Genomic DNA, 14,876 nt, shown 5'->3' with positions numbered 1-14,876 from the left:
CACTGACTGTAATTTTGTTCATCAAGAATCATAGTAGTAAGCACTAATCCTGGATTATATGAAGGATGCAGATAGTAAGGATGATTGACATCTAATAGAGTGCTGGAGGAACTGGATCTCATTGCAGCAGATGAGTATGATGCAGAAGTAGTCATGACTTTAGGCTAAATTCTATGAGAATCTCTATGATGCAAATGATCAAACAGATTGTGTGCAATTGCTACTGTTTTTACACTCTTTTGTTGTGAGAGCAGAACAGACTCAATCGAAAGCAGAATGAATCACAATAGTATAACACGAACATAAGAAGATAAAATCAACACTATTTGTATAAGAAATTGATGCTTATCTTGATCAATTCGAGAAGAAGCTAATGAATCTTTTGTCAATTTATCACTGAAACACACAAGCGTCTGAAAACAAAGTGATTTGGTGATGAAGATGATGATGAAGTCTTCAAGAAATTTATGAAATGAATGATTGCTTGTGACGAAATGGATCAATCGAAGCCATTAATCAAGCTTTTACAGGCTCTGATACCATGTTACAAGCATAAAAATGAAGAACTGATATATTGAAGATGAAGAAGAATGTGTTACAGAACTTATTTTTTACATTGTTGTTGTTCTACTCTCTTAATTCTATCACTTATATCAAACTCAATATCTAACAACTTTTCTAACTATTTTTCCCGCTCATTTCATATTTGACTGATCTAGCTGACTATTTGACCAAGCCTTTTATCATCCTTGTTGACGGCCTATGTCACCATCTGTATATTTATCAAGTATGCATCATATGTTTAGTGAAACACTGCTTGCTTTAAGGACAGTCGATGGTTATAAGTTTGTGATGTTATATGGTCTCCCTCATGCAAGAACTATGTAGTAATATTAGCCCCAGTATCGCCACAGATTTGCAATAATCAGGAAAAGCACAGTAATCTATCTGCATTTAAAATTATATTGTAGTATTTACTCATTTCTAGATATCTATAACATTGGTGAAATAGTTTCCTAAGAAAAAATTCATAAGAAATAAACACACACATGTGAGCGAGGGCACACGTGCGCTCACATATCAGACATTTAAAAGAGCATTGTGCATGCAATAAATTCATAAGCAAGTATCCACACCTCCTCTAATGTGATTCTTAGCAGGGCATAAGACCAATGATAAAAGCTAAGATTTAGACAAATTAAGCAAATTCATCATAATTTTCCTCCAAGAAAGTAAAATCACAGAAAGAGTAAAATCCGAAGAAAACTACTCGGTCCAAGACTCCAAGGTAAACACATTTGAATCAACCCCCAACTTCAATACTCCAGCATAGGAATGGCACCACCAGCTTCCACAATCTGTTGCTCCAACTGCAACAGAAAATTAAAGCCAAATCCTTTCTTAGGAATTTAATATATCACCCCGAAAAAAAAAGTAATGCATATTAAACTGACTATCAAGGCAACCCGGGCTATTAACGGAGGAACAGATGTGTAAGAGTCTTATGCTCATAATTTCATTAACAACCATTTGAGTCTCTACATATATATTTTTAAAAAGTATGATCCAATATATAATTCTAAAGAGCTCACCCGGAACAAATCTTGAAGCTTATCCTTCACTAGTGAATACTCTTGCTTTAGTTGTAGCAGACATCTCATGCATCTACGCGTAACATATTCATATTTTTGTTTAGCCAACAGATAAAGATATTGTGTAAAAAGAAAGAAGTGATTATTATTGATTAGAATTTTAGTAATAGATAAGTACTCACGCTTCAGTGTTCTGCTCCTCACAGAAGCTGCGAAAAGCAATGCAGGCATTTCTGACTCGCTGAGCACCAATGCTGTAACCAAATAATAAGAGAAAAACATCTTCTATAACTACCAAAATTTCCCCTACCCGAGTAAATTAAAAACTTTAAGCATACTCCCTTCAAATATGGAATGTCGAGTTTGATTGTGCACAGTATCGCTACATCTTACATGTATCAAGGTTTGCCAAAATAAACTTTTAAATAAATTAAAATCTCCTTCGACACTTTAGTCTAGAACTACATGATCGGAAGTCACCCTGAACATTGATCCTAAAAGAAGTTCTTGACGATCCTACCATAATGCTGATAAGTGATCTGCCTGTGCCTGATTACCTAGTGAAATTTTTAAACCATGATTCTTTTTTCATAAGTCATAACTTAATATATTGTTTAAATTGTACATGGGCCGCTTACCTTTTTTTACCCTTTTTTTTTTGAAACGCTATTCATTAAGACTTAAGAGCAACTTTGTTTGGCATTGGAGTCCAACATTGTTTTAAACTTAGTTAGCAATAATACTATATAATGGCAGCAGAATCAAGGGGATATAAAATACCTTTTAAGTTGTTAGCATTGTGGGTGCTCTAAGAGAAAAGCCCCCAATTACAGTACAAGGCAAGCAGAAAAAGAAAGAAACTGAAAGAGAAGATTATAAAATGAAACTGCAGCTACTAGACCCAAGGATATATGATGACTATATGAGATAATATGAAGCAGGATACATGTTAATTGCAAGCCTTAGGTTTATTATATACCTGGAGCTGCTACCCTTAAACTGATGAACATAAGCATCCACCTTCTTGAAATCTACAGTCTGCTGGCCTCTGATATACAGATATGTATCAGAATATTACTACTAACAAAACAAAAGTGTGTAGTGTGTGTGTGTGTGTGAGAGAGAGAGAGAGAGACATAGCAATGGTAAGATCATTAAGAAGCTTTTCGGAATCTTCAAAGAAGAGAGAGACCACTTCAACCACAAAATCAGGGTTGCTCTCATCTTGCAGTTGTTGTAGCTGTTGGAACTGAGCATCCAACAACCCCTTAAAGTGACAAACAAAAAAAATTCAAAACTGACTACAACCAAATTAAAGATAAAGAAAAAAAAACAGAACACACAAAAATCACAAGTTACAAAGATGATCCAACCTGGTTAAACAATGATGCAGTGTATTCAAGAAATCTCCTCTGCAACTGACCAACCTCCATGCTTAAATCTTCTTGAGGTTAAAACTCCAGAGTATACAAAAAAGAATTCTCTTCAAAGCTTAAAGCTTAATAAAGGACTAAAGTTGTACTAGTTGATGATATATTATTGGCAGATAAGATACTACACTATGTGGGGATATAATTATTAAATAGTATATAATGGCAGCAGAATCAAGGGGATAGAAAAGCTTGGAAAGTACTTGGTGAAATGAATGTGGAAAACACAGAGTGGAATGGCAAAATCCAAAAGTTTGGCTCTGCTGATCTGTTGGGTACTCTGGGGATTGTGAACTAAATGGACTCTTGAGTTGAATCTGATGCTTCTTTCTCCTCTTTTAATTTTTCTCTGGAAATGTGTTTGATTTGTCATGCAATCACATCCCACTAGCCTTAGCTGCCAGTTGCCACTACTACTCTTCTCAGATAAATTGGCATCAATCTTATACTCCCTCCATCCCTTAATACTTTGCCTAATTTGACTTTCGATACTGTTCACGGTAAGCGATTGACTACTAATTTACGTCTAATCTATAATATCAAACATAATCATGAGTGATCTCGTTGGATTCGTATTTATCAGTACTTTAATACAGTGAAATTTTTATATTTAATACTAATACGAATTTAAAGATATTAACAATTAAAAGTGTGCATTGGCAAACGTGTCCAACACAAATAGGAAACGTTTTTAGGGACGGAGGGAGTAGTTTTTACTACCAACTTTTTTTTTGGTTGTGCATTGCATGGACCCCCTCCTTTTTCATAGCAAGTTATTCTTTTTATTCTGCTGCTAAACAATGTTATCAGCTGCTGCTGAAAAGTGATGTCTTTTCGGAGAATAGTTCACTTGCTGGTCTTCTCTGTGAATTACTCCCACAACTCGCCATTTGCCAATGTCAAAGGGTTAGCATTATATAACATCCGTTAATTTCAAAGGGTCGATCATGAATAAGAATATATATATCTGAAATTATTTGGCCCTTATCCCTGTAATGCGCTATCGTCATAATGAACTTATGATAACACTGGTGAGTCGCAACGTCATTACACCTCACAAGTGCGGAATCGAATATATGACTTATCAGTTATCATCATACACAAAATCTCAAATTTTCTTACTAAGCTAAAAACACTAACAAGTTATAATTAGAACAAACTCTACTTCGAGCCAAATCAATCGAGCTTAGTAAAACTATAAACCTTACTTGTCTACAAAAAATCTAATATGTATAATCTTTTATTTTATTGAAATTAATTTTTGACGTGACACTACAACTAGTGGCATAACAAAACAATACAATAGAACTATGGGTTAGCTGTCACAAATTGCATAGCAAGCATGCGATTGTGGTTGTTGATAAAATAATTCAAATAACTTTGCGTTGTATCTAAGAGCATCGCTTAAATATTGTTTAAGAACACTACTTTCATTTCTTTTGTCAAACTGATCATGATCAGGTTTTCTTTTATATTGTTTTCCTTATCATATAGATTTTAGATTAGATTCTTTCATATATAACATAGACATAGTTGTGTGAGGTATGGAGTGCTATGAATTTATAGCATTTCTTTTCTTAATTGTTTGTTATTATATAGAAACAAGATTTCATTTGGATTGTGATGCTTCTTGCAACAAGAACCACTTGTGATTTATGAATTTTTTTTATTGTTAATAGCCACTCTTACTACTAATCATGTTAAAAGAACAGATGCAATAAAGGATCTTCCACACAAACTCCATGGTAATACATAAAGTGTAAGATGACAGTCGATAATTATTACTTAAAAACATGCATGGCCATAATCATGAGGAATTAACTAGTCCAAACCCAAACAAAGTAACAAACCAGATTTAAGATCAAGTTCAAAGATCATGGTCATATTATTTGAACATATGTCGATATAGGGTGGCAATTTCGGGTTTTGGATCGATTCAAAAACATAAATTAGGATTATTATATTGTGGTTTTGTGTAATTTTCCTATCCCTTCTCCTTCATCTTCATACTAGCAGTTGCATCTTAAAAAAAAATCATTATGTTCTCTCTCCTCTAAACTCTCTCATCTTAGATGGTACACATCTCATCCATTTTTTTGCATAAGGATTTGTAGAGACAACCACGAGTAATGGAAGACCGGGAAAATAACTGAAACTACCTAGAGGATGATGCTGAAACATTCAAGAAAAATAGGTTTGCTACATAAACAAATTAACTGATGAATATTACATCACATGTACTTTTTGATATGGAATGTTAACATGTATGGTGTTAATTGTGAACTAGTACTTAAAAGGGTAGGATGCTGAAGTGGTAATATGCATACCAGAAGGCTAACATAACTTACAACTTCTTCTACAGTATCCTGGTAACTCTGCAGTTCCCACCATGTACTCAGAGTTGTTCTGGCACTCACCAAGAGCTGCCCACCGTTCACAATTATCGTTATGGTCTGTGCAGTCCGCATCATCTCTTATGATCTTGTCAGCTCTGTCGACGTGGATCCACTTTGTGGCTGACCACTTTTCACCTTTGAGCACTGGACAACCTGCATGGAGACTTTGTACGTCTGGGATTGCACTTGGGTGCAGACTGAAGAAAAGAAGTGCATCCCCTTTCCGCGGTTTTACTATCACAAATTATGACGTTAAATTTATACTTCTATCAACGCATATAAATATCTAAATTCGTTAAATAAAAATGTTTTCCAAAATTATTACCTGCAACGCCATTTTTTGCGCACTCTGATAAATCAGCATCTGAGTTGGAAGATTTGTGACCTGAAGGTTCCTACATTAGAACATCAGAAACGTGAACATGGATGAATTAGTTTAATCTAGGTCAGCCCTACAACCTCGCTCGTGTCTTCAGCAACAGATCATAGATAAGAGATTACCTAGTAAGAAGTTAATTTCTAAAACAATGGTAGCATATACTCATTAGTCATTAATAATTATACTATCCTTTAAGATCTGATTTGGAGACTCCTTGTGCGCTTTATCAAAATGATTTAAAAGCTGTTTCATATTTCTCCATTCTATCTGATAAACCAACAAAAGTTGATCAGGCAGTCCCAATTTGTTTTTGATATATATGAAAAATTAGATCAGAACTCATGTGTTTCTCATTAAAAATCCCAGCATTACTTTGTATTCTTCTAATAGCAAAAATCCCAGCATTACTAGTTTACTCTACAAGTATCAAGTATGTATGTGGAAGGAACACACATCACATGATACGAAGACGCAATGCTTCTTTCGATATTTTGCAAGCTAAATTTATGCAGGATGATAACTTACAGATCCATGGACAGGGCTAAAATGGAGGACTGGAAATCATATTAAGATATCTAGCTATAAGAACTGAAGCTGAAATCTTAAATTTCCTTATTTGCATTTACACCAATCATGCTACCTGAATGTCCTCTGTATCTGATTATTATATTACTAACTTAACTAAGCGCGGCACAATAGAAAGGGTTAAGAGAAGAATCAGATGGCAAGACAGAGACAGTCGCTGAATTTGCTAAGTTTCGTTAGGCTATGTAAAATTTTAAGGTGCCAGGTTAGCCCATTGGAGATGGATCCTAGCTATCATGCTCGCTACTCTAACCAAAATGCAAGTTAGCTAGGCCTATTGTTGTTGCTTAAAGAAGCACAAACTAACCTCTGCCTTGGGAAACACAGTCTCTCCACCTTGTTCAACATTAGAGAGATACATGAGTACAGTTACTATTCTGTGACCACCTTTTGCAATATTAACCTTGTCACTGAAGAAATCAAAGTGTGGGTCATATTTTTGCCCATGCTCATATCTTAGAACTTGAATGTCTTCTCCATTTTCTGAAAACAGGAAACACAAGTTAAAAATAACCAATTGCAGACCCCAAATTGTATAACTACTCCTAGAGTGCATGCAATTTTTTGTATTTTTTGCCATGACTTTCAACTGCATATTTTGTCCTTGTTGTTCAAGTATGATACTTGTAAAATGGACAGAGATGTTTTGATTATAATGAATAAGAAATGCACAAAACAAGAGTTCAAAGTCAATTTTTTTTCGGAGATGCAATCGCCATCTTGCAATACATTAACAAGTCCATGTAATGAATTGCACAGCGTGTATGCTAGACGTAACAAAAGGAACCAGGCCAGGGGTAATTTTGTCAAGGGCAGTACGGTCAATTAACGTGAAAAGAAATAATCATAAAGATAAAAAGAAATGTAAAAAAGAGAGGGATCGAGGAGGGGGGTTAAAAGGAGGAAAGGGGATCTAATTAGGGTTATGTGATTACTGAGTAAAAGTTAAGATAGAGAGGAGAGCAGTGGGTCTCTCGAAAAGCCCAGGGTTGTAATCAAATACGTATTAGTGAGTTGTGTGCTTGTTTGCTTAAGTCAGTATCCTATAGTATTTGGATTCTCATTCGAGTTGTGATTGGCGTTTGTAGTAAACGAAGTTTTTTTTGTTAATTTTCGTTCTTCAATTTTGCTAGTGTGTTCTTTACAAGTGGTATCAGAGCGAATACGATCCATGGCACCTGCAACACCTACAGTGAGTCAGCGAGTTGAAGAGCTCGAAGATGTGATGGGAAATTTGGATTCCAAGCTCACAGATCTGGTATCGATGGCGGTGGAAAAGGTTGTGGTGTCGATGAAACAGTCGTTGGGGGAGTTGATGGTACAAGGACAGGCGGAAGTGGCTCGGAAGCAAAGTGTAAAACTCGATTCTGTGGTGACCCGTTTAGAAGGGCGGATATCGCGAGCCAGAGAACAACATGAGAAGATGCTGTTTGCCATGAAAAATGATCAGGATAATTTTCAGGCAGAGGTACGCACTACTCTCTCTAGTTTTCACACACAGAACCCAGGGGGATCAGAAAGGTTTGAAGCTAGTGTGAATAAGACGGAAACTCCGTTGAGAATAGGAGGACTTAGTCCACACAAAGGGATTGAAGGTGGGTATGTGATGGGAAGCCCAATGATGGGGAGTGGAAATTATGGTGGAGGGGGCTCTGGTGGGGGGCCAGGGTCATGGAGGTTTAGGAAGTTGGATATGCCTTTATTTGATGGTGAAGACCCAGATGGGTGGATCGTGAGAGTTGAACGGTATTTTGATTTTTACAAATTGACAGAAGAGGAGAGATTGGATGGGGTAGTGGTGGCACTTGAAGGAGACGCCCTTAAATGGTACCTATGGGAGAATAAGAGAAGACCAATAAGGAGGTGGGATGATTTAAAGGGGGTAATGCTCAGGCAATTCAGGTCATCCCAAGGTGGGTCGCTCTATAAACAGTGGTTAGCCACTGTGCAGACTACCACTGTCGCATAATATCGTCGTAAATTTATTGAAACTGCATCTCCTTTAGAAAGAATATCAGAAGAAATATTGCTTGGTCAATTTTTAAATGGGTTGAAGGATGAAGTTAAGGCGGAGGTGCGGTTGTTGGGGCCAATGAGCTTAGAACAAGCAATGGATATGGCTCTAAAAGTAGAAGAAAAAAAATAAGGCAGTGAATTGGCGAAAGTTTGGTGTAGGATCAGTCAAGGTAGGATCATACACATACTCAGCCAAGGGTTTCACACCTTCAACAGCTGCTAGTACGTACAGCTCACAGTCTAGCCCCACGTCAATCAAAAGCTGGGCAACAGGATCAGGAGAATCCCAGGCATGGGTGAACTTGTCTAAATACTCACGAGTGAGCGCAGGAAGAGGGGGAGGTGAAGTGAGAAGGCTGTCGGAGAAGGAATTGCAAGAAAAAAGGTCGAAGGGACTATGTTTTCGTTGCGATGATAAGTGGTCGATTGGCCACCGTTGCAAGAAAAGGGAATTAAGTGTATTGCTTATGGAGGATGATGAAGATGAGGACACAGACGAAGCAGGCAGTGAGCCTCCACCATCTCCTACCGAAGAAACTGTTCTCGAGGTACCACTGCAAACTGAAGTTTCTCTGAACTCTGTTATCGGGTTGTCAAACCCCAAGACAATGAAGTTAAAAGGTCTGTTAGGGGCTTGTGAAGTTATTGTCATGATCGATCCCAGCGCGACACACAATTTTGTGTCGCTCGATAAAGTACGGGAGTTAAATCTGGCCGTGACGAATTCTGGAGGATTTGGTGTGGCCCTGGGAAATGGTGAAGCTATTAAGGGCAGTGGTGTGTGTGAGGAGGTATTGTTGCAGCTAGATGGCGGAGTGGTTATACAGGAGGATTTTTTGCCATTATCTTTGGGTACGTCGGATGTAATATTGGGTGTACAGTGGCTAGAGAAATTGGGGAATGTAATGACCAACTGGAAATCCCAATTTATGCAGTTTGAAGTAGGGAATAACATGGTGACCTTGATGGGTGACCCGTCCTTAGTGAGGTCTCGAATCTCTTTAAAAGCCATGATAAGGACCATTCAAAAAGAGAAGCAAGGGTACTTGGTTGAGGTGAATAAGCTGGTAACACTCGAAAATGGAGGAAAAGGAGCTACTGAACCAGAGGTACCAGCCTTCCTGGCACCTGTTATCCAACAATTTGGGGAAGTATTTACGGAGAAAACTGGGCTGCCACCCTCACGGGGACATGAGCACACAATACGACTTAAAGAAGGCAGTAATCCAGTAGGTGTGAGGCCATATAGGTACCCGCAAAGTCAAAAGGACGAGATAGAGAAGATGATACAAGAAATGCTGCAAGCGGGTATTATCAAACCATCAACCAGTCCTTTCTCGAGTCCAGTGTTGTTGGTGAAGAAGCGGGATGGATCTTGGCGATTCTGTATCGACTATCGGGCATTAAACAAAGAGACCATTCCCGATAAATACCCGATTCCAATTATTGACGAACTCTTGGATGAGTTACATGGGTCCAAGGTGTTCTCAAAGCTCGATTTAAAAGCAGGCTATCATCAAATCTTGGTAAGGCAGGAAGACACGCATAAAACTGCGTTTCGGACTCATGATGGACATTACGAGTTCCTAGTATTGCCATTCGGCTTAATGAATGCCCCGGCTACTTTCCAATCCTTAATGAATGACCTCTTTCGGCCATATTTACGGAGATTTGTCCTTGTGTTTTTTGACGACATCCTCATATACAGCAAAACAGAAGATGAGCACCGAGGTCATTTACAACAAGTTTTACAAATTCTGCAGGACAGCAAACTCGTGGCTAATTTCAAGAAATGTGCATTTGGTCATGACAGGATCGCTTATCTGGGACATGTCATATCTAGTCAAGGGGTTTTCGTGGATAATGACAAAATACAAGCTGTTCTGGAATGGGAAATACCTAGGAATTTAAAAGAGTTGAGGGGCTTCCTGGGGTTGACAGGGTATTACAGAAAATACATCTCAGGGTATGCACAAATAACAGGCCCGTTAACAGCCCAACTAAGAAAAGATTCATTTCGTTGGACAGAAGAAGCAACTATGGCGTTCAATCGTTTAAAGGAGGCAATGACCCATCCTCCTGTCTTAGCAATGCCGGACTTCACCAAGTTGTTTGTGGTCGAAACAGACGCATCTGGTTTTGGATTAGGGGCAGTTCTAATGCAAGATAGCCGCCTCATTGCTTTTTACAGCAAGCTGCTAGGGCGTCGAGCTTTGAATAAATCGATATACGAAAAGGAACTAATGGCAATTTGCCTGGCCATCCAAAAGTGGAAGTATTATTTGTTAGGGAGACACTTCATTGTCCGTACGGATCAACAATCTCTTCGACACATAATGCAACAAAGGGAGGTATGTGGGGACTATCAGAAATGGGTGGCCAAACTTATTGGATATTCTTTCGAAGTACAGTTTAAGCCAGGTAGGGTTAATCAAGCAGCAGACGCCTTATCTCGTAAATCGGTGGGACAGATAGAACTGGGTGCTATTCTTTCCATACCAATGATTGATTGGAAGAATGTTCGAGATGAAGTGGAGAAAGACCCCTTGTTGCAACAGATCAGGAACGACTTGCAATCTCAGGTTAAAGAACATGTGGGTTTCACCTTGGAGGAAGGGAGGTTGCTATACAAAGGGCGTATGGTTATACCCCGTACTTCCAGCTGTAAGTCTCTGATTCTAAACGAATATCACAGCTCTCCGATTGGTGGTCACTCCGGAGATGTTAAAACATACCTTCGCATAGCAGCTGATTGGTATTGGTCAGGTATGAGGAAGGATGTCTCGCGTTTTGTACAGGGCTGCCAAGTGTGTCAGCAAAACAAGATGTCTCAACAATCACCAACAGGGCTTCTCCAGCCCTTACTCATTCCTGCCCAAGTTTGGGATGATCTGTCAATGGATTTTATCGAGGGTTTACCATTGTCTAAAGGTGTTGATAGTATACTGGTCGTTGTCGACCGCTTTTCCAAATATGCACATTTTATTGGCATTCGACATCCCTTCACAGCACTAACAGTGGCGGAGGCGTTTGTGCGGGAAGTGGTCCGTTTACATGGATTTCCAGCCTCGATTATCTCGGATAGAGACAAAGTGTTTATGAGTAACTTTTGGCAAGAACTATTCAAGCTCCAGGGAACTAATCTGAAGCGAAGCACTGCATACCATCCGCAAAGTGATGGCCAAACCGAAATTGTCAACAAAACCCTGGAAACGTATCTTCGTTGCTTCGTGGGGGAACATCCCAAGGGTTGGGCTAAATGGCTTCCATGGGCCGAATTTTCTTATAATTCTGCTCATCACATGTCATCTAGACATACACCTTTCAAAATATTGTATGGCCGAGACCCACCTTCGATTTTGAAATATGGCAGGGGGCAGACTCTAGTGGGCAGCATAGAAGAAACATTACTGGAACGTGATGCTACTCTTGATGAGTTACGTATAAACTTGCTTCGAGCTCAACAGAAAATGAAGATTAATGCTGACAAGAAACGAAGGGATGACAGCTTTGAGGTGGGGGAAATGGTCTTCCTGAAATTACAACCATACAGGCAACGCTCTCTTGCTAGGAAACCATTTGAAAAATTGGTTGCACGGTTCTATGGGCCCTTTGAGGTGCTTCAACGCGTTGGACAGGTAGCTTACAAGCTGAAACTACCCCCTTCTAGCAGAATCCACCCCGTCTTCCATGTATCCCAACTTCGGCGAGCAATTGGGTCTGTTGTCTGCAACCCCGCTATTCCAGAACAGCTTACCACTGAGCTTGAACTTGTGGTGGAACCAGAAGAAGTACTGGAGGTTCGACGTATTGGCAACGAACAGTCTCAGCACTTGGAGGTTTTGCTTAAGTGGAAAAATCTACCAGTATATGAAGCTACTTGGGAAGAGGTACCAGCAATCTCCAACCGTTTTCCTAACTTCCACCTTGAGGACAAGGTGCTCATTTGGGGGCGAGGTAATGTAATGAATTGCACAGGCCCAACGAAGAAGCTGCACGTGTATGCTAGACGTAACAAAAGGAACCAGGCCAGGGTTAATTTTGTCAAGGGCAGTACGGTCAATTAACGTGAAAAGAAATAATCATAAAGATAAAAAGAAATGTAAAAAAGAGAGGGATCGAGGAGGGGGGGTTAAAAGGAGGAAAGGGGGATCTAATTAGGGTTATGTGATTACTGAGTAAAAGTTAAGATAGAGAGGAGAGCACTGGGTCTCTCGAAAAGCCCAGGGTTGTAATCAAATACGTATTAGTGAGTTGTGTGCTTGTTTGCTTAAGTCAGTATCCTATAGTATTTGGATTCTCATTCGAGTTGTGATTGGCGTTTGTAGTAAACGAAGTTTTTTTTGTTAATTCTCGTTCTTCAATTTTGCTAGTGTGTTCTTTACGGTCCAAACCTTGCAACTAAGTTCCATTTGTCTACCACTCATAAGAAGGACACAACAAGAACATATATGGAGAGTGCAGTACTAATCACACTTTTGTGAAAGATATTTCAGTATTAGTTATCAATGGTCCAGCACTTGGAATAGGGCTAGGAAGCTTTCTCTCTTACTACTAAGACGGAATACTGCCACATGAGGCAGGTAGACCGCTGCAAACAGCCACAACATGATTAATGCTCAATGCTTAAGGTGTTAGGTTTCTGTAGGATAATTGGAAGAGTGGAACTGGAAAAAGTGATAAAAGCCGAGCAGTGTACTCAAACATTGACAATTTCAAATTTTAGTACCTACATACATCAAATAGAATGGCTGCAATCGAGTATCAAGAGAAGAGAAGAAGAGTGAAAGAACTGATGGCTATCTTCTACAAAGAAGTGTATCTCAATTAGAAATACAAGAACATACTGTATGTAACTTCACACCAAACTGGACTTGTGGAATTGAAAGTCAAATGGCTAGCCCACACATTCAGCATGAATTTTCTGTCTGAGTACTTCTATTTTGCTAAATACTAGTCTTAAGTATAAAAGAATTTCCGATGAATATCATCGTTGTATGCGTTAAAGAATTTCATTATGCAACTCAGTGTCCTGCAAACAAACCTTTGGGCAGGAAACTCCAGGTTGCAATCTTTTCTTCTATACCAGCAACAATTGGATCCTGCGCGACAATGTAAACAAGTTTACAATATACAAATGAGTAAAAGATATTAAAAATGATTGAAGCATAATAAGTGATTCCCTGCAGGCTGCACATTGAAAACCTATATTATCTGTAGAACATAGAGAGCTTAAGAAATCATATAAAAAGCAACATTCTTTTTTCCTGCAGAGCACATTGCTCAACTATGAACAAAAAGTTTAACCATGTACCTAAGAAAAATATTTAGAAGAAGAGGGACTGAAGTTATGTTCACGTATAAAACAAAATGTAGGTTCCTTTCGTTTTTTTTTTTCACCAGTGAAGTGTGTGATTTATCTGGAATGTAGATTGGTCGAGATTTAACATGAATAATGATAGAATTCAAACCTTTGCCTTGTCAATAAACACCCCGGAGCTAGTCCGAACCTCGCTAAGCTTACTCTCTCCAGATTCATTATCCGCAACAGATGATCTCTTCAACTCCGGCTTAGCCTATCACATTACTAATAATTACACCACAATGTAACAAGAATAATACAAAATGATTTCAGGATCAGAAGTCGAAACTCACAATCGATATCAAATGATCGCATTCATCATCGGTAAGAAAACCTTCATACACAAAAGCTCTGTACACAACATTCAAACTCGATTAGAACACAGCATTAATGTACATGTACAATCTTAAATATTTATTTCACATAAAAGTATTACAGTTACCTAGGTTTCCATGAGACTTGCGTAACTTTAGAAGGATTGACAATGGCGAAGCTTGAACATTTCCGAAAAATCGACACCATGGAAATGAGGAAGATCACCGAGAACTTTGAAAATTTATTCATGAGCTCAGATTGTACTGAAATTAAGAATTTATAAACTGTCAACAAATTAACTGCGTCGAATTATGACATGATCTGATGATGAGGGACAATATAGTGCATGTCTGTGATCCAAGGCACCGAGAAATACGATAGTGTAGTGAAGGGACCAAGTCCTGGTTTATAATGTCAGTTGTTAGTTAAACTTAGACCACGATTATCATTTTTAATTTTTTTAAGAATTACATATTTTATGTAATCATTATCTGTAAAACTGTATGCCGGAAATTTAAACGTCGTATATAAAAACAGAGGGGCATAGAATTTTTCACTGTCTTGTAGATAGCTTATAATTTATTTTCCATTTTCAAGCCTAATATTTATTTGTTTTGTTTAAAATTGTAAATAGAGAAATATAGACTTTTAATGCCAGAGAAGTGAGAACAGTGCAAGTAAACTGGAGTTATTATGAGACACAGGAACAGTGTGTAGAATTGAGGTCATTGTGAGTCAAGAGTATTTTGTGAAAATTGAACTGAGTATTTCCGAGGACCAGTTTTCCATGTTTATATGAAT

General features: G+C 38.4%; 2 protein-coding genes across 2 annotated transcripts; both read right to left on the bottom strand.

Annotated features, from left to right (window-relative positions):
• Positions 1 to 1,083: 1,083 nt before the first annotated feature.
• LOC141659198 (histidine-containing phosphotransfer protein 1-like) lies at positions 1,084 to 3,442 on the bottom strand. Its single transcript, XM_074465973.1, has 6 exons — positions 2,966 to 3,442; positions 2,729 to 2,859; positions 2,572 to 2,640; positions 1,775 to 1,846; positions 1,593 to 1,665; positions 1,084 to 1,370 (listed from the first exon to the last, which is right to left on the bottom strand). The coding sequence occupies exons 1-6, from the start codon at positions 3,023 to 3,025 to the stop codon at positions 1,317 to 1,319; spliced, it is 459 nt and encodes a 152-aa protein (XP_074322074.1). The 5' UTR covers positions 3,026 to 3,442; the 3' UTR covers positions 1,084 to 1,316.
• A 1,869-nt stretch (positions 3,443 to 5,311) lies between these two features.
• On the bottom strand, positions 5,312 to 14,324 carry LOC141661074 (putative prolyl 4-hydroxylase 4). Its single transcript, XM_074468056.1, has 7 exons — positions 14,203 to 14,324; positions 14,054 to 14,111; positions 13,870 to 13,974; positions 13,443 to 13,500; positions 6,690 to 6,865; positions 5,744 to 5,813; positions 5,312 to 5,652 (listed from the first exon to the last, which is right to left on the bottom strand). The coding sequence occupies exons 1-7, from the start codon at positions 14,322 to 14,324 to the stop codon at positions 5,357 to 5,359; spliced, it is 885 nt and encodes a 294-aa protein (XP_074324157.1). The 3' UTR covers positions 5,312 to 5,356.
• Positions 14,325 to 14,876: the final 552 nt, after the last annotated feature.

This window comes from Apium graveolens, chromosome 5, assembly GCF_009905375.1.
Source record: "Apium graveolens cultivar Ventura chromosome 5, ASM990537v1, whole genome shotgun sequence".
Taxonomy (NCBI): Eukaryota; Viridiplantae; Streptophyta; class Magnoliopsida; order Apiales; family Apiaceae; genus Apium; species Apium graveolens.
This window is presented reverse-complemented; position numbering and strand designations above follow the sequence as displayed.